This window comes from Centrocercus urophasianus, unplaced genomic scaffold, assembly GCF_019232065.1.
Source record: "Centrocercus urophasianus isolate 14NV4802_14NV808 unplaced genomic scaffold, USGS_Curo_1.0 seq_1020, whole genome shotgun sequence".
NCBI classification, from domain to species: domain Eukaryota; kingdom Metazoa; phylum Chordata; class Aves; order Galliformes; family Phasianidae; genus Centrocercus; species Centrocercus urophasianus.
Window position 1 is genome coordinate 8,251 of NW_024884166.1, and position 24,416 is coordinate 32,666.

The 24,416-nt window shown below is 59.8% G+C and overlaps 5 protein-coding genes across 7 annotated transcripts in view; 3 read left to right on the top strand and 2 right to left on the bottom strand.

Moving 5' to 3' along the window:
- Nucleotides 1-3,190, top strand: part of TGOLN2 (trans-golgi network protein 2) — a 4,251-nt gene extending 1,061 nt beyond the window's left edge. The window contains exons 3-5 of the mRNA XM_042831415.1: nucleotides 1-386; nucleotides 1,105-1,188; nucleotides 1,300-3,190. Coding sequence (XP_042687349.1) covers nucleotides 1-386; nucleotides 1,105-1,188; nucleotides 1,300-1,305 — 476 coding nt within the window. The 3' untranslated portion in view covers nucleotides 1,306-3,190. The remainder of the gene's footprint in view (nucleotides 387-1,104; nucleotides 1,189-1,299) is intronic.
- A 1,230-nt stretch (nucleotides 3,191-4,420) lies between these two features.
- LOC122167070 (caspase-3-like) lies at nucleotides 4,421-7,673 on the bottom strand. The gene is made up of 4 exons (XM_042831308.1): nucleotides 7,370-7,673; nucleotides 6,972-7,144; nucleotides 5,673-5,802; nucleotides 4,421-5,140 (listed from the first exon to the last, which is right to left on the bottom strand). The coding sequence occupies exons 1-4, from the start codon at nucleotides 7,569-7,571 to the stop codon at nucleotides 4,848-4,850; spliced, it is 798 nt and encodes a 265-aa protein (XP_042687242.1). The 5' UTR covers nucleotides 7,572-7,673; the 3' UTR covers nucleotides 4,421-4,847.
- Nucleotides 7,674-8,243: 570 nt separating this feature from the next.
- RETSAT (retinol saturase) lies at nucleotides 8,244-14,786 on the bottom strand. Its single transcript, XM_042831460.1, has 11 exons — nucleotides 14,568-14,786; nucleotides 14,084-14,266; nucleotides 13,339-13,580; nucleotides 12,496-12,697; nucleotides 11,611-11,808; nucleotides 11,415-11,534; nucleotides 10,866-11,004; nucleotides 10,668-10,777; nucleotides 10,188-10,354; nucleotides 9,766-9,925; nucleotides 8,244-9,477 (listed from the first exon to the last, which is right to left on the bottom strand). Exons 1-11 carry the CDS (start codon nucleotides 14,740-14,742, stop codon nucleotides 9,332-9,334), a joined length of 1,842 nt encoding a protein of 613 aa, XP_042687394.1. The 5' UTR covers nucleotides 14,743-14,786; the 3' UTR covers nucleotides 8,244-9,331.
- Nucleotides 14,787-15,144: 358 nt separating this feature from the next.
- On the top strand, nucleotides 15,145-20,810 carry ELMOD3 (ELMO domain containing 3). Of its 3 annotated transcripts, XM_042831425.1 has the most exons (10): nucleotides 15,146-15,326; nucleotides 15,474-15,555; nucleotides 15,783-15,845; nucleotides 16,140-16,231; nucleotides 16,444-16,567; nucleotides 17,414-17,536; nucleotides 18,368-18,498; nucleotides 19,083-19,159; nucleotides 19,259-19,386; nucleotides 19,982-20,810. In XM_042831425.1, exons 2-10 carry the CDS (start codon nucleotides 15,477-15,479, stop codon nucleotides 20,185-20,187), a joined length of 1,023 nt encoding a protein of 340 aa, XP_042687359.1. In that variant the 5' UTR covers nucleotides 15,146-15,326; nucleotides 15,474-15,476; the 3' UTR covers nucleotides 20,188-20,810. The 3 variants fall into 3 exon arrangements, with proteins under 3 accessions (XP_042687379.1, XP_042687359.1, XP_042687368.1); XM_042831445.1 differs by lacking the exon at nucleotides 19,259-19,386 and having other exon boundaries at nucleotides 15,145-15,326; XM_042831434.1 differs by lacking the exons at nucleotides 15,146-15,326; nucleotides 16,140-16,231 and having other exon boundaries at nucleotides 15,473-15,555.
- An 875-nt stretch (nucleotides 20,811-21,685) lies between these two features.
- Nucleotides 21,686-23,124, top strand: ADRA2B (adrenoceptor alpha 2B). Its single transcript, XM_042831296.1, has one exon. The coding sequence runs from the start codon at nucleotides 21,686-21,688 to the stop codon at nucleotides 22,805-22,807; it is 1,122 nt and encodes a 373-aa protein (XP_042687230.1). The 3' UTR covers nucleotides 22,808-23,124.
- Nucleotides 23,125-24,416: the final 1,292 nt, after the last annotated feature.

Genomic DNA, 24,416 nt, shown 5'->3' on the forward strand with positions numbered 1-24,416 from the left:
ACACCAACAACCAGAATAATGAACACCAGGACAACACCAACAGCCAGGATGACCAGCAAAGCAGCAGCAACCAGCAACATGACAATGCCAACACACAGGACAGCAGCCAGGGCGCCCAGGCAGGCTCACTGGGAAATAACAGCCCGTCCTCGCCGTCAGTTTCATCTGCTCATGTCACCGAAGGCTCTCCAGATGGTGACGAACTCCCTGAGGAAGAGGATGGGGTTGGAAATGGGAACGGTGCTGCCTTATTTAATAAGGAGAGAGAGAAGAGTGTTCCCATTTCTCCGGGGCAGAAGTCAGAGAACAGCCACTTCTTCGCCTATCTGGTGACCACGGCGATTATCGTCGCTGCTCTCTACGTTGCCTATCACAACAAACGGAAGGTGAGTGGCTCTGCTCCTTGCCCAGGTTCCCCCCTGTGGTTTAAGAGCTTCCTTCCCAGTCGTTGGGCAGTGCTGCAGGTGGGGGCACGCTCCACTGAAGATCTTTCCCCTTTGCTGCTCTCATTCTTGCCTTTTGCTTCCTGCTCAGGCCTCCTGCCTGCTGCCTGGGTTTGGTTAATGTTTAATTGGAGGCCTTGACCTCAACAGCTTTGAGATGAGCAGGGAGGAGTGTTGTAACAGGAAAGCGTTTGGATCTCGGTGGAGATGGAGGGGCCTTGGCTCCAGTGGGTATTTTCAGCAGTGAGAAATGGAGCTGAGGGAGGAGAAAAGGAAAAGATGTGTGCAGCTGCTCCGTGTTTCTCACAGACACTGAGTTTTCTGCAGCAGGTTGCCAAAGCCTTGTCTTTAACTCGCACTGCAGGGGGAACGCAGCCCAAGTGACAACGCTCATCTTTTGTGCTGTTTTTCTCCCTCCTACAAAGCTGTTTTTGAAGTAGGAGAGGGAGCAGCTTTTTTACTGTTTTCTGCATGTTGGGAAAGCCTCATGATTTCTTGTTTTCAGTCTTATTGCTTTTGAACGATGACGTTTGTTTCAAGTGCTTTTAGAAGGAGGCAAGCGAGGCTCCTCATTGGCCCACTAGAAAGCTGTTAGAGGTCAGAAAGACTGCAGGAGGTCGTTGGTGTCCTGCTCACCTTGTCCCTGCCTCTCTCTCCAAAGATCATCGCTTTTGCCCTGGAAGGGAAGCGATCCAAGGGCGGCCGGCGGCCCAAATCCGGCGATTATCAGCGGCTGGATCAGAAGGTAGGGGGGGCTTGGAAAAGTCCGTCTTGTTTTCCCCTTGAAACTGTTTTTCTTCTCTTGTCTTTCATGCATCTTTCACATTGTTTTAGCTTTCCTTTTTTCCCTTTCCAGATCTAGATTCCTCCTCAGGTATTCAGTGGAAGAAAGGTGCTTGGCAGCGATGAGACTGGAATGGTGGGGCCGCGCCGGCTGGCTGCCTGCTGTAGCACTGAATCGTAGCTTTGCTGTTGTCTTCAGACCTCGGAGAGCAGGAGGAAGGGGAAATGCTTTTACTTTTGCACCTGCACCTTGGTAATCTTTGGTTCTCACTTCCTAAAAATGTGTTTCTCCTTTCTCAACTGCCTGAACCGGTTTCCGCTTGGGTGCCTGGCTTCTAGACGTGGCCCAAGAGAAGCCAGCTCTGGCACTTGACAGAACATTCGTGTCCAAATGAAATGGGCCTTTCCATCTGCTGTACCGACGTCTCCTCTTGAAAAAAAAATCCGCCTGCAAAATGAGCCACGTGATTCCTTTCAGTCACGGAGCTGCTGTGAGCAGCGCTGTCCTGCTGGAGGCACGGACGTTCTCTTTCTCTGTCCATTGTATTTGGATGCTAAAGTTGGAGCGTGATTGCACTAGCTTGGAAATGATCTGCCAAGGACTCTGTTTGGCTTTGTTTCTTTTCTTCCTCTCCATGATGAAGGCAATGTTCGCTTCACGTCTCACTCCTCACTCAATGCACTTAACGGAGCTGCCTTCGACCCTCGGTTCTGTCTTAGACTCCCTCACTTGCCCTGTGGCAGTTGTGCTCCGTGTGGCTCTGTTCCCGCGTGGTCCTCGCAGCTGAGATGCTTGCACTAATGAGGACAATTAGTTTGATGCTGTGAAAGCGAGCCGCTCAGGCTTATGAGGTTCTGTGCCGTACAGCTGCAGCGATGGAGCGAATTTCACCTCCAAGGATGACTGCGTTCCCTGTTGTTAAAATGTCGTCGTGATGATGCAGAGTGGTTGACAGTCCTGAAGCATTTGGGATGAATGAAACTCGCAGTCTTTCAAACCTCTTCCTCTCCTTCAGTGCTGAGCTCTGCAGCAGGAGAGGCGCAGCTCCTGCTGTGAGCAGGTTTGTCCTGCAGCCCCCAAACCCCTCTCTCCTCTCCTGCTGCTCTGTGCTCCCCTGCTTTGGGAGGTTTCATGTGGTTGATGTTCACCTCACCAGCAGCTTATTGCTGTTTTCTCAGCTTCGCTGTGGGACACTGAAATGAGGGCCGGGGATGGACTAACACTGGTTGTATTGAAGGCTGCAAAACATGTTGATTCCTGAGCTGTTTTGCTGGTCTTATTTTTGTAGTTTTGCTCCAAAGATGTTTTACTTGAGACAGGGCGCTTCTGAAGGATGTATGTAAAGTGCCTGCCTGGCTTCTTTCTTTCTTTGTTTTTCCTAATGGGCAGAAAGTGACGGCTGTGGCTCATGGAGGGCTCTTCACACGGGTGCTCATCCCCCCCAGAGCTGCACAGAGGAGTCCTGTCCCCACTGTGAGGCCGGGGGGGGCTGCCTGTCCCCAGCCCTGCACCAAGGGTGAGCCGCCCACAGCTGCGGGGTGACGAGGGCAGGAAGTTCCCTTGTCTGGCCATGAAGGCTACAGCTGTGTTCTGATTTCCCAGCACAAAGGGAGAGAGGGACAAAGCCCCTCTTGCCTCGCACCTCTGGGAACGACTCCTAGGGCTTCTTTTCCCTTCTTAACGCTGTTAGGATTTGTGCCACGTGTTTCAAACTGCTCAAGGAGCGCGAAGCCTTTTCCCTTTGGCCGTGGCACGTCTCTGAATGGTGGTGTCTGTGGGTACGTGTCTCCTCCAGGTGGGGCTGCTCCTGGGCCCGCTGCCTTGCTGGTGCGAAGCAGCGCAGTTTGTTTCCTGCTGCAGTGCAACGCGACTTGCTTTGAAGGACCAGAATTTTTATATTGCTTTGTACTTTTTTTTTTTTTTTCCCCTGTGTGGTAAAGTCAATAAATGGTTTAAAAAAATACGGAGTTTTGAGCCCTGTTCTGTGTCTGCGTGTCTGTAAAAGCTTTGAAGCCCCGTCTCCGGTCTCTTTGATCATCGCTTATGCTCTGGGCTCTGTGCAGAGCCTCCGTTTGTGGATGCAGGCTCAGCCCTCACACGACCAAGCACCCTGCAGCCGGAACAGAAGGAGAATTCCTTTTGCTTGGAGGCTGTTTGAAAAGTTCCTGCCTGCTTTGCCTCTCACCCAGCTGGCCCTTGGTCAGCAGCAGGCGAGGGCCTGCATTCCCTGCTTTGCCCACAGGGAGGCTTTTGGAGCAGCACCCAGCGCCGGGTGGCTGAGGAGCGCAGGGCAGGGTGCTGCAGGCAGGCGAGGTGCAGCGCGGTGCTTCCTGCAATGGAACTTTCCCCCACTTTCTGCCCTTGTGCCTCCAGTGTGGCAGAGGACGAGCTGGGAGGAGGAGGGGGCTGTGTGTGGTTTTTTACTTCTCACCTTGACTGGGTCGCTGAGAGCCTGGGGGAGGCAGAACGGTGAAAACGGGAGATTAAAAATGAAAACTTTGATGGTGTGTTGGGCTCTTTGGAGCCTTCCTAAGGGGTGGAAGCACTGCTGTGTGCACCTTCAGTGTCATTTCCCAGAGAAGCAAGAATCGGGCTCCTCCAACAGCTCCAAGCCCCATGCCCAGCTTCACCCTGAGCTGCTGCAGGGGTCTCCAAACTGCTCTCTTGCTACGGGCAGAGCCAGTGCACGGGGAGGGAGCAGCTCAGGAGGTCCCCCAAGAGGCCGTGCCGTGAGACGCTGCAGCGCGGGGCTGTCGGGGCCGTGGCACCAGCGGTGTGCCGAGGGTCGAAGTCCTGCTGATGGAGCCCGAAGTTCTCTGAGGGAAGGGCTCTGCTATCGGAGCTGTGCTGCTCAGGGTTCAGAAATACCATCGCCAGCCCAGATTGTCTGAGAGGCTCTCGGGGTGGAGACGAAGCAGATTTAATGGCTGAGCACACAGGGTGAGCCGTGCAGGCGCTGCGGGGAGGCTCCGTTGTGCTCGGTTGTGTGCCAGAGACAAGGGGAAGCCTTGAGCAAAAGCGTGGGGCCACGGGGTGTCCCAGCCCCTCCGTCCCAATGGAGCATCACCCTCCCCTTCCCCGCAGCAGGAGGAGGTTCACAAAGATGCAGCTTTTGGTTGTGAGCTGAGATTTGCCTTGGTGAACGTTCCCAAAGCCGTGCCCTGACTCCCGGTCTGAGTCAACCCGCCGGGTCTGACCATCGGTCTCTGTTTATTTTTTAGGTTTGGAATGAAGAATCAATCGTAAGGACCAACAGCTTGGGCCTGCTGCCATCTTTACACCACTGCCGTGTTTTCCTTGCGGGCAGGGCAGCAGGCAGGCAAACATCGGCCTTTCCTCCCTCAGAAGAAAAGCCTGTGTTTTGTGCAGGGTCACCCGGATAACAGGATCGATAAAGCAGAGCTCACAGCACTGAGGCTCTTTCATGAAGGAGGCGGGGGGGAGAAGTGAGCGCCGCTGGAGCGCTGCGCTGGGCTGCCATGGGGCAGCAGGTGACGTCCAGCCCAGTACATCGTGATGGGGGAACGACGCACCCCAGAACTTCCTCGCACCCTGGGCAGCTCCAGCACAACCCGGGGCGCCTTTCTGCCGGGGTTTCTGTCGTGTTTCTTCATTTCCCCTTAAGAGGCTGCAGGCTTCTGCCTCTCCTCCTCCGTCCCTCCCTGTGTGTCTGTGCTGGGCAGGGCTTCACCGGCAGCCGAGAAGGGGAAGATGTCCCGCAGCAGGTTGGTGATGAAGCAGGGCATCTGCTTGCAGCCCTCGTAGGCGCCGCGGGCCTGGCAGCCCAGGGCTACGGCCGCGTTGAGGCGGGTGGCCATGCGGCTCAGCGCCAGGCTGCGCTCCTCCCCGGCCAGCGCCGCCAGCAGGGCCTGCAGGAACATGGATCCCGCGGGGTTCAGGAAGGCGCCGTAGCCTGGGGCGTGCAGAGGGAGGAATGGTGTGATGGAGGGAAGAGGGAGGGCCTCACGCTGCCCCTTATGGGAAAAAGAAGTGCTGGAAATGGAACGTTTGGGTGCCTCGGAGTCAGAGGGACAAAAACTGTGAGCGTCCAGAGGAGGGCAGTGGGGGTGGGATGGGGCTGGGGGCAAAGCAGGAGGTCTGCTCGGCACAGAGAGGGGGCTGAGGGGAGGACTTGTGGCCCTGCAGCCCCACGTGGCCCTACAGCTCATTGTGATCCACCCCACATGGCCCTACAGCTCCACGTGGTCCTACAGCCCCATGGTCCCACAGCTCATTGTGATCCTATGGCCCCAAATGGCCCTACAGCTCATTGTGTTCCCACAGCCCCACATGGCCTTACAGCTCCTTGTGGCCCTACAGCCCCTCATAGTCCTACAGGGCCTTACAGCTCTGCCATGACCCTACAGCCACGCATGGCCCCCCAGGAACACGGAAGCACAGGTGCTGACCCTGCTCCTGCTGACCCTCCCTGGGGGTTTCCTCACCGGGGCTGCAGGCGAACATCACAGCGGTGTTGGGGGGGATGCACAGGTACTCTGAGAAGCTGTCTGGCTCCGGCTGCCCGCCGTCAGTCTCCACAAACACCCCCCGGTCCAGTGCAGCTCCCCGACATGCCTGCAGGCAGAACACGGCCGTTGGCTTCTCTGTGCTCTGCTCCTGAACAAGGGAGATCCAGAGGGGCTTTGGGGCTGCTGTGCCCCCCCATCCTGTGAAGAACCGTGGGGATGTGGCACTGAGGGACAGTGGGCATGGTGGGCTGTGCTGGGGTTTGAACTTGGGGGTGTCAGAGGTCTTTTCCAACCTTAATGGTTCTGTGATTCTCTCTCCCCCCAGGAGGGGGGCAGCCTCTCTTCCCCTCATGTTCCTGCAGGCTCCAGTATTACAGCAGCAGACACCAGAGCCCTCTTGGGGAGATTCCCCTTGGAGCACAGCAGTCACTGATCTATGCAATGGTTGGAGCTTTCTTCCAAGGATGGGATTTCAGGCAACGATGAGGAGCACCACCCCGAGGACACACACAGCCCCCTCTCCGAGAGCCTCTTCTGCTCTGCATCACTGCCTGCAGGATCCTCACGGGCTGCCTGGAAGGAGCGGCAGCACGCTGGCACTCAGCATGCCCTAAGGGGACAGCCCTAAGGGCACCCATCCTGGTCTGCAGTTCTGGCTGCTGGAGGTGGCCCCTATTGTAGCCAGGCATGCAGGCTAAGCCCTCTTTCCAGCAGGAAATGAGTGCCACCAGCGATCTGTGCTTGCTCTCACGAGAGGATTTCCATGTATTTGCACGTCTGCAGAGCTGACCTGCTGAGATCTGCCCAGGCTGCAGGTTGCTGCACTATTTACTCTCATCTAATCCTCTCTAATCCACGGAGCACTCCAGGGCTCGCTTCCTGTGGGGTGTTTCTAACCAGCCCCCCCACGCTGCTCTTTGCCCAAATATTGACGTCATGGAATCTGAGGGCAACTTTTAGCAACTCATCAACACCCCGCTGGCATCTGGGAGGGAGGCTGAGCCCAGCAAGGTCACCTTTCCTGGAAGGGAGAAACTTGGTGAAAGTTGAGGCGGATGCAGGGCGCTCAGGGGCAGGGGAAGCACTGCTGTCCTGGGCACGGGGCTGCTGCCAGCTGGGGAGAGGTGACCTGAGAATCAGCAAAAGCATCAAAGATAGAGCAGAGTGGCGAATGGCAGCTGGGCAGCAAAGTCTGCAATTAGAACAGCGCTCGTGCCTGTCTCTGCCTGCGGAGCCAACAAAATGGGGTGCAGTTTTGCCCAGCAGTGGTGTTACCTGGATGAAGAAGACCTTGGGTGTCTGTGCGAGCACTGGGCAGTTCTGCGCCGACAAGGTGCGGAAGATGCGGGTGAGGCGCAGCGGCCTGCAGTCACAGCCCAACACGGCCCCCTCCTCCCCGTGGCTGGAGATGATGCTCACGAAGTAATCCCCGTGCTCACGGCCGCACTCTGTGGGGCACAGCCACCCTCAGCTACCAGCCTCCAGCTGAGTGCTGTGTGAGGGTGCTGGGAGGCCCATCTCCGGCTCTGAGCCCCCGCTGTGTGATGAAGGGACCACAAGGGCCTGGGTGTGGGTGGGGGTTGGTCCCTATCCGTCCCAAATTGCCTTTGGGCAGTGACGTGGGGCACTGTGGAGGTGGGAGCCGGGAGCAGGAAGGCGGTTTGGGGGCTCACCTTGCTGGTAGAGGTCCTCCATCTCCTTGGCCGTCCTGTTGTGCAGCAGCCTCACCCTGTAGTTGAGCTGTGCCAGCACATGAGAGAGCTTCTCGGCTTCCCTCCTGGCTCCTCTGCGGGGCCTGAGCCCCACATCGCCATCACTACTGTGGAAATCAGTGTTGACGATGATGAGAGCCCGGCTTTGCCGTGGCCGGGACATGCTGGGGTGGCCCCTCGGAGGGCTCAGAGGCTTTTAAATCCTGGGGCAGGAGCAGCGAGAGCCGGGTGCTCCTTCGGGACACGTCTGCTGCTGATGCAGTGCCTGCAGGGCAATGCCTGTCAGCTGCTGCGGAGCCAGATTTCATCTGGGCGTGAGTCACAGGGGCAGGAGATCTGGGCTCACCCCTGGGCACTCAGCTTGGGGAAGAGAAGGGCTGGGGAGGGCAGCAGGTTGCAGGGAGATGCCTGCAAGGTGCAGAGTGTGGGAGCAGCTGGAAAAGCCCTCCCTGCCTCTCCGCCAAGGGCTGCAGCGCTCCGCTTCCCCTGCATCCCGGCTGCTCCCGCTCCTATTGCCGGCGGTGGGAAAACCTCTCCTTCGTGGGCTCCCAGCAGGACTTTAACACAGACTGAAGTCCACAGAGCAGAGCCAGCGCTGCAGTGCTCACTGCCTGGTGCTGGGGCACCCACTGATGGCACACACACAGCACTGCCAGCCGCAGAGCCGCCTGTGCTGCTGCAGGACGGGCACACAGATGGCTCCAAACCACATCTCCTCTCTCCTCTCCTTCCCAAACTCTGCCTTCCCTCACGTTGCTGTCCCCCAGCCGCAGGACCCAGGCTCAGCCCCAATGCCAGCAGCACCCCGCTGCTCCCCCACTGCAAGGCACACTGCTCCCATCACAGCACTGTTTTATTTCTAGCCTTCTCGCCCTTCCCAGCACCAGCGCAGTGGTGAAGGCTTTGGTCGTGCTCCCGGATGTTTCCCAGCAGACAGACAGACAGACGCGACATCCGCTCAGGGCAGAACTGACAGTGCCACAGCATGGCAGGGCCACATTCATGGCGAGATCCCATCTGGAAGCGCTGCTGCTGCTTCTGAGCAGCTTTACATCGCCTTAAGTCAATCCATCCTGAGTGCAACCCATCCTGGCGCACAACAGCGCTTCCTCCGCTGCTCCGCTGAGCTCAGCCTGGAGCAGGGCTCCTCAGCACGGGCAATGCAGCCTGGAGCCTCTCCCTCACAGCACTGGGTGCGGAGCGTGGGAGTAGATCTGCATAGAGCATTGCAGATGTGCACAGAGCATTGTAAATGTGCACAGAGCATTGCAGATGTTCATAGAGCATTGTAAATGTGCATAGAGCATTGCAGATGTGCATAGAGCATTGTAAATGTGCACAGAGCATTGCAGATGTGCACAGAGCATTGTAAATGTGCATAGAGCATTGCAGATGTGCATAGAGCATTGTGCAGGGCTGACAGAAATGGAAAACCGGTTCAACGCTGCTCAGGCAGCTCTGTGTGCAGAGGGAGGGATTCATTCCTCAGCCTCCACCACCCCAGGCATGGAGGCACCATGAGAAGCTTTCCCAGCCTCATTCAGACCAAAGCTGCTGCCTGCAAGGGAAAAGCAGCTGTGTGGGGCTCACTGCCCTCAGCCAGGCAAGCACCCATGGAGCTGGATGCTCCTCTCGCAGCCCAAGTGGAGGGCATCCAGCGGTGCTGGGTGGTGCAGTGGTTGTGTAGGATCTTCTTTTCCTTGTGTTGGGAAAAGGGCTTTTCCCTTCAAACAGGCAGTGGGGAGGAGGCAGCAGTGTGCATGGCGGTGCGGTGAGATGAGCTGCAGTGGGATGGGACCCTGCTGGGAGCAGGAGCGGCTTCACGACCAGCGTTGATCCCACAGAGCCATTAGGGAAGAGCAGAGCTAGCTATCCAAGCAAGCCATCAGGGAGGGGAGGGGGTCCCGCTGGTGGGACCCAGCCTCAGATCTTCTTCTTGCTATTGGAGCTCTGCACGCGCTTCCACAGCTGCATGGCGTCCAGATAGATGTTGCGCTTGAGGACGGCGCTGGTGCAGAGGAAGGCTCCCTGCAGTGCTCCGGCGAAGCCACACAGAGCCACGTCCTGCCCTGCGAGACAGAGGGGACAGTGCCACCCCCAGCTCTGCATCCCAGCCCCTCTTCATCCCCAGCACGGAGAGGGCTTTGCCTTGCCCAGCTCAGCACAACAGTGCCAGGCGGGGAGGCTGCACCCGGGGCTGGGGGACACGCGATGCCCCCCATTGGGGCTGAGTGGCTCGGAGGAACTTTGATGCGGCCCAAGCATCACCCCGTAGCGTGGCAGCAGCTCATCCCAGTATTTCATAGCAGGATTGAAGGCTTCCCCAGAGTCACCTCCTGGAACGGAGGACGCGGTACCTGTCAGGTAGAGGTTGGGGACAGCGGTGTGCGGCCGCGCGGTGGCGATGGCTTCGATCTGCGTGCGCGCCATGTCGTGCTCCATGCCGTAGAACTCCCCGCGGGGGCTGGCAATGTAGTGCTGGTTGGTCAGCGGTGTCCCCCCCGAGACGTGCTCAACCTGTGGGGGACAAAAGGACACGGCGGTCCCAATGGAGCAGGCCACAGTGTGGGGTGCCTCGTGCTCAGGAAAGCTGTTTTTATGGGGCACGGTATGGGACAAACCTCCTTGCAGACTTTCGGGTGGTGGCTGAGGCCACGTTTGGTCCGACGGGTTGGTGCCCCTCTGCCCAGCCAAACCTCACCCCTGCAGCCCCAGTGTGTGCTGGGCAGGCAGGAGCCGGGATCTGACCCCAACAGCCACAAACCCCGTGTCCCCTCACCTTGTCCTCGATGTGGGGGTACAGTTTGAAGACGGTCTGCATGATGGCGTCCACAAAGGTCTTCTTCACGTCCTCATAAGCATCTCCCCGCTTATGGACTGGCCTGTCCTTCCACTCCTCAAACCACTCGTACTTGGCCATGGTGATGATGGACAGCGTGCTTTTACCTGCAGGGAGACAAGGTTGGGGCATGCATCCCTCTGCCACCTGGCGCCACAAACCCCAAATCCCCATTCTCACACCAACATTGGGGCAGCTCTGGTCCCAAGCCTTTGGTGCAGGCATCCAGCAGAGCCTCTCCTCCCTTCCTTGTATCTGCAGTGAACTTTCCACAAGCTCAGCAGCTTGGAGGCCCTCGGCCCACTTTCCGAATGAAACCAACTCACAGCCCCCGTTTGCAGAGACCCGCAGTGCGACGTGGCAGCACTGGGGGTTGGCCAAGGAATCCCTGCCTGGTGAGGTTCAGCAGCGCTGCATCACCTGGGTACCGCATCTCCCACGTGGGGTCTTTGGCAGACGGGCTGGTGACAAACAGCAGGGGGATGTTGGCGGCCGCCTCGTCGCGGGAGCTGCTGTAGTAGCGCCGCATTCTGCAGAGAGACGCAGAGGTCTGGGGTGCGGCTGGGGCTCCGAGTCCCCACCCAGAAACCATCTCTCCTCCATGCTTAGCGAACGTACATTTGGTCCAGATTGGTATCTGGGTAGATGTAGTAGTTGGTGGCTTCCAGCCCCAGCTCCTGGCTTGAGCCTCTGAGCCCCACGAATACGGAGAAGCCAGCTTCGCCGTGAGTCGCCATGCGCAGCCGGGACTGAATCTCTGCGGAACGAAGGAAGGGGTGGAAAGTGAGGGTGGAGAGGAAGCTGTGCGCAGCCCCACATCGCCCCCATCACTGCAAATCTAGCTGAGAGCATCCCATGTGCACCCATGGGGCGGGAGGACCACTGGGAGCCATAAAGCGGTGGTGCCTCCCTGTCCGGGGAGGTTTTGCTGATTGGTCCGTTCCCATTTGGGAGTTTTAGGGCAAGCCCAGTGTGGGGCTGGGTGTATTTAACCATGTTCTGTGATTCCCGTGCTCCTTTTCTGAATGCCTGCAGTCCCCAGCAGGCTGCACTGGGCTTTGCCGCTGTCTGGGAAGGAATTACCACGACACTCACTGATGGTTGGAGCTGAGAGGGGATCAGTGCCCTGATCCCAATTAAACCCAGCACTGTACGGGGGGCTTTTACCAGGCAAAGCGCGCGCCTCGGGCGGCAGCAGCCTCTCATAGGTGTTGAATATCCCTGCATCCGAGATGACGATGGGAGCAAAGATGTTCACCACGTCCTCGCCCTTCTTGACGCTCACACCTGGAAGGGAGGAGGGCTGAGGGTAATGGCAGCACAGAGGGAACGGGGGGAGCCGCGTCCCGGATGCGTCGCTCACCGCAGGCTTTGCCCTGGGAGTCCAGCAGGATGCTCTGCACCGGCGCCCGGCCCAGCACGTTGCCACCGGCCCTCTGGATGATGGGGATGGTGCGGAAGACGATCTCCCCCGAGCCGCCCTTGGGGTACCATGCGCCCCACAGGTAGTGGTGCAACACGATGCTGTGCAGGGAGAAGCTGGCCTTGGAGGGCAGCACGCCTGGAAGGGGAGCACAGCGCGGTCTTACTGGGTTTGCAGCATAACCCAAAGGGGCTGGGATGAGGGATGGTTAGGCTGGAGGGATGCGTGTGGGAAATGAGGAGCAGAGGAGAAGAGGTCCGTGTGAGGAGCTGGCACTGACGTGCTTGGGGCATCGCCCCGCAGATCTGGGTTTCACAACCCTTGGCTGCACTCCAGCACCCTGAGTCACTCAGAACTGGGACAGGAGGGAGGAAAGTCAGGGCCAAAGGGCTGTGAGTGCTGGGTCAGGGCAGGACAGCCACTCCTCCACCTGCGGGGGTACTGCGGTCTGCAGGGAAGCTGAAGGACTTGGGAAAGGCCCCGGGATGGGGTGGGTGCAGAGGATGCAGCACACGGCGTCCTGCCCTCAAGGGTTCCATTAAGGTGGTGAAATGCAAAGGCAAAGCGGGGGTGTGAGGTGGGACAGGTCTGGTGTGCAAAATGAGGGCCTCTAAAAGGAAAGGAGGGGAAGGAAAAGGGAAAGAGGAAAGAATAAAGGGGAAAGGGGAAAAAAGATAAAAGGGGAAGAGAAAGGAGAAAAAGGGTGAGAGAAGAGAAGGGAAGGGAAAGGGAAAAGAAGGGACAGGAGAGGATAAGAAGCCTTTTGTTTTTGCTCTTAAAGGATCCAACTTTGCTCTGGTGTGCCCAAGCGCCCTGGCAATTTACCGTAGGTGGGGAAGATGTAGCTGAACACAGCCCTGAGCTTGGCGTTGGTGGTGAGGCCATCAACCACGTCCTTAATGCTGCGTGAGGTCATCTGGCAGAAGGGGCTGAGCAGGGACAGCAGCCCCGAGCGGCTCAGCAGCCGCACCAGTGGCAGTGGCAGCAGTTTTAGCACACCCAGAACCCAGAACCCAGTAGTGACACTCTGCAAGAGAGGAGAGCAATGTGCAGAGCTCACTGGGGGGACCTTTAGGGACTCCTGAGATCATCTTGAGAATCCCTGGGGACTTCTGAGGAACCCTTGAGCAATTTTGGGGTCCCCTAGGCCACTTTAGGACCCCTTTGGGGACCTCTGGGTACCCCCCCACTCTGGGTGAGGCTGCCAGGGGATGGATGCAAAATGGGATTTCTCCCTTTATCTGCTATTAGGAAATGGCACTAATGTGAATCTGCAGCACTGTGGGGAGGGGAGCACCCGACCCCACAAAACACCCTCACAGTGCAGCCCCATTTCCCAGGGGTGGCAGAGCACAAATCCCACTTTCACCCCACGTGATGTTAATGGTGATGACCCAGGAGATCCTGGAGCATCGCCCCACAAATGTGGGGACTGCAGGGTCTGTGCCCCCCGTGCCCCACTCAGAGCACAGCTTATGGGCACCCTCTGAGCAGGGTCAGGAGCTCCAGGTGCAACACGTTGGGGTAGTTGTGCAACATGGCTGCGCTGTAGCGCTGCCAAACAGCTGCCCCCGGGCAGGGGGGCAGGAATTTCCCCCCCCCCAGGAAGGAGCACATGAGCCACGAGTGGAGCCACGCGCTGCGAGCACAGCCCCACAGCCCCATTACCTTCACCAGCCGCTTGAACTCATCGATGGCGGCTTCCTCAGCGGGAAACTGCTCCTTCAGCCTGCTGAAGTAAGTCCTGGCCCCGGAGCAGAGCTGGATGGCTTTGTCACGGCCGGGCTCTCCCAGCACCACAGCATCAAAGGTGGGAGGCATGGGGGCCCACTCCAGCTGCCCGTCCGTCAGTTGGTCCACCAGGAAGCGCCACAGCGAGCCGTCGTGCAGCTGCCCCACGTAGTGGATCCCTGTGGAGTAACGCTGCGTGAAGTCGTGTGTGTGTGTGTGAGATTTGGGGGTGCTTCTTCTCCCTACACTGCTGTCCCCACCGCCCCACTTGGGGTGCAGAGTCCGTGCTCCGAGGGAAACCCACCTGCCCAGCACTGCATATTAGGAAGGTGAGTACTCATTAATAGAAACCCAGGCTGTGCTGCTGCAAATAATGGCGTATGGGCTGAGGGGCACACGAAGCCCAGTGGGGGCTCTGCGTGTGCAGGGGGTGCTGTGGGCTCTGGGCCCATTCCTGCAGCATGCCAGCAGGGCATGCCACAGCGCCAGCACTGCTATGGGCAGCACCGCCACCACGTCCTCCAACAGAAAGAGGATTTGGGGCAAAGGCAGCTCTGCCATCCACCTCTGCTCATCCCACTGGGACCACAGAGCGACACCCTATGGGTGCCGGCCGACTGGCCAGATCCTCTCCAAAAAGGTTTGGGTCGCAGCCCCCTGCCCTCCCCATGCCCACACGTACCGGTGTCGAACTCGAAGCCCTTCTCGCTGAACGCATGGCAGCAGCCCCCCAGCTTGCCGTGCTGCTCCAGCACCAGCACCCGCCGGCCCACCTTGGCCAGCAGCACGGCCACCGCCAGCCCCCCGATGCCGCTGCCGATGACGATGGCATCGAGCTTCTCTGGGACTTTTTCTGGAGAGAAAGCTGAGGGATGGGGGATCCTCAGTGCGGGGTGACACCCAAAATGTCATCCGTGCTCGGATGACATGGGGACGGGAGCAGCGGGAGCGGGGCTCTCGGGAACGGGGCTCTCGGGGTTTCCTGGGGGAGCGTAGGGAAGCACAGGGGCATTTCGGGGGGATATGGGCATGGCAGTCCCAGGGCATCCTGGGGAAGAATAGGGACGGGGCACCCGGAGAACCCCGGGGAAGTACGGGGATCCCGTGGCATCTCGAGGTTGAGGGTCCCGGGGCATTCCTGGGGGGCGGTACGGGGATGCAGATACCTGCTTTCAGCACCGTCCGACGAACCGCCTTATCGGTGATCAGCGGGGCCGGCGGGCGCCGGGTATCGACGGCGAAGGGGTTGGGGCCGCGGGACCCGATCCAGCGATACAAGGCAAGGACGGCGAGGAGGAGGAGGAGGAGGAGAAGGAAGACGAGCACCGCGTACAGCGCCATGCCGCTGCCGGCAGCTCTGGGCTGCCTCTGCCCGCAGCCCTCCGCTTGGCCCCGCCCTCAGCCCCGCCCCCTCGACAAATCCCAGCCCCCCTCGCTAAGCCCCGCCCCTCTCCGCTAAGCTCTTCCCCCTCCGTGCTCCACACGCGCGGTGCATGCCGGGTGCTGCAGTCCCGCGCGCCCCCCGCCGGCTCCAGGACTACAGCTCCCGGCAGGCAGCGCGGCGGCGCCTGCGCACTGCGGGGCGGTCGGGAGGGTCGCGGCCAGGAGGTCTCGCCGCCGCTTCCGATGGGCGTGGGGTCAGAGGGCAGAGCAGGGGGCAGCGGCGGGGGTAGAGGGGTGCGGGGCCAGCGGGGGTCCTGGGGTAGCCGTGGCAGGGATCGGGGGCGGGGTTACGGAGTGGAGGCCACCGGGGGTGGGCAGGGCCCCTTTAAGCACCTGGAGACCTCCTGGGCCGCGCTGGGGACTCTCTGGGGACCTTTGAGACCTCCTGGCCGTGCTGGGGGTGTCTGGGGATCCCGCAGGCCGCATCGAGGACTCTTTGCAACCCCTTGAGGACCTCTTAGGTGGTTTTGGGACCCCTTCGGGTACGTCTCACACAGCCCTGGGGACCCTTGGGTACATTTGGGCTCCCGTAGGCCACCTTGGAAACCACTGGGGCCACCTTTGGGAGCTCTGCGGACCCTTGAGAAACCCAGGGCCTTCCACTGACCAGCACCGCCTTCCCCCCACAGGCCATGAACGCCCAGCCGGCAGACACCACGCAGCCTGAGGAGCCCCCGCTGCCCCCTGAGCCCCTTCCCACACATGTCAGGGGTGAGCAGCACTGGGCCTGGGAGCAGCAGGGGACAAGGGCTCTAGGCTGAGATCCCAGCCCTGAGGCCTCCCAGCCTCCTGTAGGCATTGGGGTAGGATTGTTGGGTTTCATTATGGCACGCAGGGCAGGGGATGCCATGAAAGTGTCCTGATAAAGGCTATGGGGGCACGTGACCCCCTCGGGGTCTTTCCCAGCTCTTGCCTCCAGTGTGTGCTTCCCTTGGCAGGGATCAGTGCGGAGCAGCGGAGCGCCCAGGAAGAGTGGGAGGCAGTGGAGGATATCCAGTCAGGTACAGGTCCCAGAAGTGCGTGGGATGGGGCCACAGCTCACAGAGGGGCTGGGGAGGGGCTTGGTTGGGGTGGTGGAGGAGAGCTAGGGAAAGGGCAGAAGGGCTGGGAGGAGGAGTTGGCTGCAGGCTCCCTTCATTCCCCACTATCCTAAGCCTTGCTGTTACTGCAGCACCAAGGTGTGTAGAGCAGCTCCCCAGGATGCAGCTGCTGCTCTGGGGTCAGGCAGAACAGGTTCTGGCACTCATTGCCCTGATGTGGATGCAGGGCTGACGCTGCCCCATGCTGTTCTGCAGTGCTGCTGGGGAGATCAGCTGGTCCTGTGCCCCTCATATCCTTCAATGAAGCACTGCAGTTCTTCCAGACCACAGACCTGTCCGAGTGCAGGGTATGTGCAGGACCAGAGGCTCCAACCTTCACTCCAGAGTTGTTCCCTGGCTTGTGCTCTCTAGTTGGGCAGCTCTGTCTTGTGCTCCTCTTTCCCACTGCTTCTGCCCTCCCTCAGCCGAGCTCTGTGGGATCCCTTTCCCTCTCAGCTCACCCGCTGGCTTTTCTCTCAGGGGACAGATGTGCCCTCATTTCTTTGCCTTCTCTCCGCAGAAGAAGATCCAAGCAACGGTGCACAGGCAGGGCCTGGCTGCTCTGCTTCACTTCCTCTTTGGGCCCCCCCGGCTCCAGCAGCAGCTGCAGGGCGAGCGGGACCTGGCTCTTGCCATTGCTCAGTGTGAGTGCTCCCTCACATCCCCCAAACTGCCACTCCTATACTGTTGTCCCCAGCAGTGTCACGCTGAGCACTGCTGCTCCTGCATGGGATTCATGTGGAGCAGCTCAGTGGGTCTCAGGCACAGCACAGTCTGTTCTTTACCTGTGGCAGCGTGCTTGTCCCAAAGGACGTGGTCCCTGTTTGCTTTACTGACACACTGATGTTTGGTGATGGAGGAGGACAGATCTCTTGACTCTTCTGCCACAGAAGCTCTTCCATGTGTTTGCTTCCAGCGAGAGAGCTGCATGGTGCCAGGCAGGGGCTGCACAGCCCTTCCTTGCTCAGTGACCAAAGCAAACGAGGTGTGAACCCAGAATCATAGGGTTGGAAGGGACTTCTGGAGATCATCCAGCCCAACCCCGCTGCTAAAGCAGGTTCCTTGGGGTGGCATTCGTTCTGCCACGGCTCCTGTCCTGGCTCTGCATCCAGCACAGCCTTTGGGTCTGGCTGTCCCATTGTGCTGAGCACATTTGTACCAGGAGAATCCTCAGCTGTGCCCCCTGGTTTGTAGTTTGTCAAGGTTCCCCTGGCAGTGCTGCCTCAGCCAGCAAAATTCCACAATGTTGGAGTTCCGTAACACCAGCACTTATAAATGCACTGTATGGTGTTTCTGTGCCTCTCGTGCATTGTTTTTTCCCTCTGTTCACCTCTAGCAGGATAAACGTGGGGAGGACATCCTCCCTGTTGCCCTAAGCAGCTTTTTGTGGGGTTTTGTTCCCTGCTGCAGCTGGTGGTGGTTGCTGTCCCACCACGTCCCCCTGGAGGCAGCTGAGGGCAGCAGGCTGCTCGGTGTCTTTCCTCCGCCAGGTGGCTTGGATGATAAGCAAGCAGTGCACATGAGAATCCTGCAGACCATCTACAAGAAGCTGACCTGCTCCCCGCTGGGATGCCCGCGCTACGGCACGCACTGGGAGGAGCTTGGCTTTCAAGGTACAGCACGGAGGGACCTCAAGAACAAACCTCTGCCCAGAGAGCTCTTGCTGTTCCCATTCTCTCCTCCGTGCTCCTTCCCTTTCCCTTCGTGCAGCTGCTGGTCGTGCTGTTGTTTCGGAGCAAGCATGTGGCTGCTGTCACAGGTGGGACGACATCTGGCCTGGTTTGCCCAGTGTCAGCTGCTGCCCCTGGGACAGTTACCCGTATCCAACCAGTGCTATAGAAGTAGCTGCTGTAACTGCTTCTCTGGGGCCATTATTGTTCTTCATTAGCAGGCGATTGCTGTGGCTAATGAGGCGTCTCTGGAAGGCTGGTTTATTAGTGAAGCTCTGGTCAGGGCTCTGGAGCTGGAGTTGTGTCGCAGGTTGCTTTCAGCCTCTGCTGGGTAATGAAAACAGTGATTAAAGCTGTCTCTGCCTTGTTGGACGCAGCTTCACCCGAGTTTTCAGCCTGCCTGGCTGGAGTTAATAAGCCAGTTCTTAATGAAGGCTGAAACCCTCAGCAGAAGGTGAACGACTCCCTGTCCTCTATAGCAACAAGTAAACACCTGGTTTTGGGCTTCAGCCTTGGGATGGGCAGAGCTGTTAATTCCTTGAGGTGTTATGGAAACAGGCGTGTGAGTGGGAGCTCACTGCCTGCTGGTGCCCATGTGAAATAGGCCGTGGCGCAGTTCAGTGCCTGCATGGTGGATTCCCAAAAGTTTTGCCCCAGGCTGCCACTGCCAAGGATAATAAATGTGGTTCCACCACCTGTGAAATGCCAGGGCTGCGTGCAGGCGGCCCAGGAAGGAGGAGGGGTGTCAGGCTCATCAGAGGCCCTTTTTTCCAGGTGCAGATCCAGGGACCGACCTGCGAGGGACGGGGATGCTGGGCTTGATGCAAATGCTGTACTTCGTGATGGACTCTCAGATGCTTCCTCTAGCTCTAGAGATTTTCAGGCTGTCCCAACACGAGACACAGGCACGTCCTTCCTCCTTCTTTGCTCGCCCTCTGCTGTGGTGTTTACCTTTTTCTTTCTAAAGCTCAGGGGAAGGTAAGCAATGAAAACCTGCTGCTGTTCAGAGTTAGGGTTTGGCATTTTGCTCTTCGCTTGGTGGCAGTCTGTCAGTGATTTCTCCATCAGCCTGAGGAGCTCGAATGTCGTGTGGTCCTCCTCCCACCAGTCAGGTGAGGAAGGGCCCTGAAGTGCTGAGGAGTGCTGATAAGGGCGGAAGCCAAACCACTTGGGTTGGCTTTCTGCTGGGAAAAAGATTTTGATGAACAGAGCTTCCCTGGATCAAAAGTTTTTTTTTAAATTGAGATGCTGGTCTTAAGCTTGTACCCTAAGTTTGCATGTTAAGCTTACTTCTTGAGCCTGGATGGGAGCTTGGCTGGAGACACAACGTCCATCTGAGCCCATACCCACAGTATCACTGCTCCGTCCCTGACTGAAGCACGGCTTTAGGGCCACGCAGGTGCAGCGTAACGGGGCCAGGGCGCCTCTGAGTGCTGGAAGAGAGGAGCTCCCTTCCAGCAGAGCTGACGCAAGGCTGGTTCTCCTGCAGAATTTCCCCTTCTGCATCATGTCTGTGAACATCACCCGCCTCGTGCTGCAGGCGCTGAGGGAGGAGTGCCTCTCCAGGTGAGCTGTGAGCCGCCCTGAGCTGGGCGGGAGGAGCAAAGGCCTCCCCTGGGCTGGGGGGGGTGGGCAGCGCTGGCTGAGGCCGCTGCCCCCGGCCAGGGAGTGCAACCGCAGGCGGCAAGTCATCGCCGTGCTGAACGACCTGTACGCGGCGGCGTTCCTGCAGCTCTACCGAGTGTGGAAGTCGCAGCACAAGACCGTCGCTGACTCTGGCTTCCTCCTGAAGGGTGCGTTGCGCCGCGCTTTGCCCCCTGATCCTGGCTGGGACGGCGGCCCGAGGCTCAGGGAAGGAGCCCGGTGTGTCTGGAGCGTGCTGTGGGGTCCTGTGGAGATGAGGGGCTGCGCGCGCAGCCTCACTTCGTCTGCACACAGAGGTTTCGTACGGCTGTGATGCTGACCTCAGTGCCGTGTTGTTTTTTTCCCCTTTCGACATCTCCAATATTAAAACCAGCCCCCTGCACTCAGAGGTGCGTGTTGCCGCCTTTGCGTGCCACGCTGTGCTCTGGTTCTCACAGCTCACTGATGTCTGTGGCACACGGTTGCTTAAGCTCTGTTTGCAGCACGCTACGTGCGTGGAGCAGATTGCACTGAACAGCAGGGATGTTTCAGGGCTTCTGCTGCTGAGCTCCGCTGAGGGGTGACAAGCAGCCTTTCGTGCTTTGTGAGCAAACGTAACTGTGAGCTTTGCGGGAGGGGATGCGGTGAGACGCTGGGACTCAAGAAATAAAGCTCATTGATGTTTGGTAGCACCTTATGCAGGAGCGCGTTTCCCCAGCGCCATCCTGGCCATGCTGTTCTGATGCTTCTCTTTGACCTCTGCAGAGCTGGAGTTCTCTACCAAAAAGAAACCGAAGCAGCTCCTGAAATCCTTGGAGACCTACATGAGCAGAAGCCCGGTGTCCACAGCAGATGGCGTCCAGCAACCGTCCCCTCTGTCCATCAGCAGCAGCCGGGCTGGTGAAGAGATAAACTTCACGGGCATCTGTGACCTGCAGGTTGAGCTGGAGGGAGAGGCACGGCTGATCTGAAGTGAGGGGCTCAGTTCTGTGTGGGTTTGCAGCTCAGGGAGGGGAGCTGGGGAGCCAGGCAGTCAGCAGGGCGCTGCAGAGCGAGTGTTCGGCAGCAGGGTGGCTGTGTCCATCCCTGTGTGCTGCCTGCAGTTTGTTGGCGTCGCTTGGAGCTGTAGGTGCAAACTGCAGCCTTTGACCCTTTCCAAGTAGAGGTGGTCAGGCTGGTGGTCACACGGTGTTCAAGGCAGAGTTTTCCAGCCTAAATGGGTCTGTGATTTGAAATCTGGCAATGTAGGAGAAAATAAAACAGCTGGGTTTTGTTAGCCACCGGCCTTACGCTGGGCTCCACGCCTGCCTTGCTGGCTCAGATGCGTGGCGTTGCCCATCCTTACCCAACACAGGTGGGAAACTTCAGGTTTCGACCTGCTGCAGGGCTCACTGCACGTGGAGGGGTGCGAAAGCCGGGGCTTTGCGTTGGAGCTCCTGGTTGCCCGTGGTGCTGATGGCACCCATGGCTGAGTCTGGGGTGGGCAGCAGCTTCTTGTTTGGGGAGCCCTCCTCAGCACCTCCAGGGAGTGGCTGTGCATGGATGTACCAAAATAAGCTGTTAAAAGGAAAATAAAACCAAACCAAACCAAACACTCCTTGGCGTTCTGAGGCTTCTTGGTGTGGGCTTGCTGGTGGTTTCCCTGTCTGGGAGGGGAAAGGGAGCAGGGAAGGGGGCTCATTCACTTCTCCCTTTCTCAGCCCACATTTCAGCCTAGGGCTGTGCTGGAGGCAGCCCCTGCAGCATCCCCGGGGCTGGGATAGAAACTAGTGAGCGCAGGTTTGGGGTCAGCAGCCCTAGCGGTGGCTGGGGCCGGGGGGGCTCAGGGCAGTGGGGAATTGTGGCTCGGGTACCCAAAGGGATACGGGAGCCGGGGGGGTTCAGGGGGACACGCGCTGGCAAAGGGATGGGGCGTCATGGAGGTCCTGGGGTGAGGATGGCAGCCCTGGGGGCGGTGAGAAGGGGACGGGGGGCACCGGGGGGTGACACGCAGCCAGTGCCGAAGTGCCGCCGGGCCGTCCGCAGCTCCCGGTCCCTCCGCGTGTCCCCGGGTCCGCCCCGGAGGCGGGGGCAGCTCAGAGCCCTCCCGTCCCCAATAAAACCCGGGGAGGCGGCGCCGGCAGGAACAGAGCCCGGCGGCACCGGCACCGGTAACGGCAGCGGCGGGCGGGGACGGGGAAACATCCAGAGACCCGCGGGAAGGGTGTGGGTCTGGGGCGCGGGGTTTGGGTTGGGGCGCGGGGTTTGGGTTGCGGTTAGGGTGCAAGGTTAGGGTTAGGGTTTGGGTTCAGGGTTAGGGGTAGGATAGGTTGGGTTAGGGCGCAGGCAGGCAGCCCGGCAGCACCATGCCCATCGGGACCGCCGTCCCCCAGCTCTCCTCCGCCCCGTCCTCCCGCCCCGTCCCCTGTCCCCCCGAGGGATGCTGAGTGCCACCAGCCGCTCCCCGCGGCCGGGCCGCCCTCCCTCGCCATGCCGAGCCCCGCGGGCGGTTACTCGGTGCAGGCTGCCGCCGCCATCGCCGCCGCCATCACCTTCCTGGTGCTGTTCACCATCGCCGGCAACACCCTGGTGATCCTGGCCGTGCTGACCAGCCGCTCGCTGCGGGCGCCCCAGAACCTGTTCCTGGTGTCTCTGGCGGCCGCCGACATCCTGGTGGCCGTCCTCATCATCCCCTTCTCGTTGGCCAACGAGCTGCTGGGCTACTGGTACTTCCAGAAGGTGTGGTGCGAGATCTACCTGGCGCTGGACGTGCTCTTCTGCACCTCCTCCATCGTCCACCTCTGCGCCATCAGCCTGGACCGCTACTGGTCCGTCAGCCGTGCCGTGGAGTACAACGCCAAGCGCACGCCGCGCCGCGTCAAGTGCGGCATCGGCATCGTCTGGAGCATCGCCGCCGCCATCTCGCTGCCGCCGCTGGTCTACAAGGGCGAGAAGAAGGCGGCTCCAGGTGGCCGGCCGCAGTGCAAGCTGAATGAGGAGGCCTGGTACATCCTCTCCTCCAGCGTCGGCTCCTTCTTTGCGCCATGCCTCATCATGATCCTCGTCTACCTGCGCATCTACCTGATCGCCCGGCGCCGGCACCGCCGCCAGCCCCACGCCGGCCCCGGGCCCCCCAGAACCGCCCCCGCCGCCCATGGGGACGCCTTGGGCCCCCGGCCCCTGCCTGCAGACAGGACCTCGCTGCTGGGCTCCAGCGAGCCGGCAGCGGTGCCTGGAGGCTCCCCGCAGCCATCGAGGCGGCCCAGGGACACTGTGGCCACTGGGACGGGGCGTGTGGTGCTGGCGCCGGCGCTGAGCCCGGCTCCGTGGCGGAGGAAGGCGCAGGCGAACCGGGAGAAGCGCTTCACCTTCGTGTTGGCCGTGGTCATCGGCGTCTTCGTGCTCTGCTGGTTCCCCTTCTTCTTCCTCTACAGCCTGGGCGCCGTCTGCCCACGGCGCTGCAAAGTGCCTGACGGCGTCTTCCAGTTCTTCTTCTGGATCGGCTACTGCAACAGCTCCCTCAACCCCGTCATCTACACCGCCTTCAACCGCGACTTCCGCAGGGCCTTCCGCCGCATCCTCTGCCGCCGCAGCGCCCGCACGGCGTGGTGAGGGGCTCAGCCCCTCGCTGGCACTCAGCCCCTCCCGCTGCCCGCTGCTCCTTTTCCCCTTTTCCTCCCCTTTCTCCCTTGCCCCCCTCCTTATTTCTCCTCCCCTTTCCCACCGCCCTGCAGGTTTGGGGCACACGCAGCCCCACATGTTCCCATCCCAACAGCGATGCATGGGGGCTGCATTTGGGGGGCGGCGTTTCTCCCCACCTCACACGCTGTGCCTCCCATGAAATCAGGGGTGATTTCCCCCTTCTCCCCATCTGCCCCACATCCCGGCGGCTGCCGCCTTTTAACAATAAAAAGTATTTTGTAGTCAAAGGAACCATCTCACTGTCTTCTCCCCGCTGCAGGGGATCTGTGGGGACAGGGGCAGCCGTGGGGCTGAGCCATTTCTGCAGCCGTAGGTCGCAGGCAGTGAACGGAGGAATGCGTGCGGCGTGAGTGGGAACAGAATGTTTGCACAGGGTCGGGTATTTATGGCAGGAAAATGATTAGAAAAACATCATCCCCCCCCGCAGCCCCCCCGGAGAATAACTCCCTCCCCTGGGGCATGGCCCCGAGGTCACCAAACTGTGATGGGGACAAAGCCCTGCTGGGCATACTGATAGGGAGGGGATTCTCGGGTGTCTGATACAGCGCTGGTCAGGGGGTGTTTGTGAGCTGTGCCAGTGGGGTGCCGGTTTCTGTTGGTGTGATGTGACCCACACCCGGCTGTTGTGGCTCAGGATGGTGTATGACACCCCATAGCATGCTGTGGCCCATCGTCTGGCAGCGCACCACGACCCGTACTGGTGGATAGTGGTTGACTTATGGTGGTGCATGGTGAATGGTGGCAGCGTGTGGAGACTTGCGGTGGTGTGTGGTGACCCACAGCAGCGTGTGACGAACAGCCGTGGTGCAGCATGACACACAGCGGGGCATTGCGGCCCCACGTCACAGCCTGCGCTGATGCACTGGGACTCACGATGGCACATTGTGCCCCACATCAGTGGGATCCCAAATCCCCAGGGCTCTGTGGGCCTGAGAAGGGGAAGGAGCCCACGTGGGGTGTGATGTCCCCACGTTCCTATGGGCTCTGTGGGCCCTATGTTCTCCACACCGCCCCTGGTCTATGGGGCCCCTCATGATGCTGCACAGTACCCCTGACCCATGTGTTCCAGGGAACCAAGCCCAGTCCCCCCACACAGAGACAGGGACAAGCAGAGGACGTGGGGCCGTGTACACTGAGCTCAGCCCCTTGGGACAGAGCTGGGGACATCTTGCTCCTGCAGTGGCAGAGCAGCGCTGGCCCTCCGCCCCCTCCCTGTCCCACCAGGGACGTGGCCTCTGGCCGCCCCAAAGCCAGGCTGAGCTCTTTGGGAAGGCTTTTCCCAGCTTGGACACTTCCCTCCCCATCCCAATTCAGCCGTCAGTCCAACCCAGCGTGCTGGGACAGTGCTGGGGTGGTGGCTGCATGGGAGAGGGCGTGTGACCGTGGCTGCTGCATGCTGAGATGCTGGGCCCCTTCCAGCAGTCCCCACAGCCCCTCCCCTTGCCTCCCCACATCCCGTATCAGTGGGGGGCTGTGGGGCTGGGCATAGCCCTGTGGAGTGGGAAAGATCCCATAGGGT

Excerpts from the sequence above, each read along its gene's own strand:
- LOC122167070 (XM_042831308.1), bottom strand. The coding sequence starts at position 7,571 with ATGTCCCGGCCACGGCAAAGCCGGGCTCTCATCATCGTCAACACTGAT. Across the intron at positions 5,803-6,971 it reads CCAAGGTCTTCTTCATCCAG|GCATGTCGGGGAGCTGCACT; the intron begins GTAACACCACTG and ends TTCTGCCTGCAG. Across the intron at positions 5,141-5,672 it reads GATGTTCGCCTGCAGCCCCG|GCTACGGCGCCTTCCTGAAC; the intron begins GTGAGGAAACCC and ends TGCACGCCCCAG.
- RETSAT (XM_042831460.1), bottom strand. The coding sequence starts at position 14,742 with ATGGCGCTGTACGCGGTGCTCGTCTTCCTTCTCCTCCTCCTCCTCCTC. Across the intron at positions 9,926-10,187 it reads ACCCCCACATCGAGGACAAG|GTTGAGCACGTCTCGGGGGG; the intron begins GTGAGGGGACAC and ends TGTCCCCCACAG. Across the intron at positions 9,478-9,765 it reads CCCCAACCTCTACCTGACAG|GGCAGGACGTGGCTCTGTGT; the intron begins GTACCGCGTCCT and ends TCTGTCTCGCAG.
- ELMOD3 (XM_042831425.1), top strand. The coding sequence starts at position 15,477 with ATGAACGCCCAGCCGGCAGACACCACGCAGCCTGAGGAGCCCCCGCTG. Across the intron at positions 16,568-17,413 it reads GGCTCTTGCCATTGCTCAGT|GTGGCTTGGATGATAAGCAA; the intron begins GTGAGTGCTCCC and ends TTCCTCCGCCAG. Across the intron at positions 17,537-18,367 it reads GGAGGAGCTTGGCTTTCAAG|GTGCAGATCCAGGGACCGAC; the intron begins GTACAGCACGGA and ends CCTTTTTTCCAG.
- ADRA2B (XM_042831296.1), top strand. The coding sequence starts at position 21,686 with ATGCCGAGCCCCGCGGGCGGTTACTCGGTGCAGGCTGCCGCCGCCATC.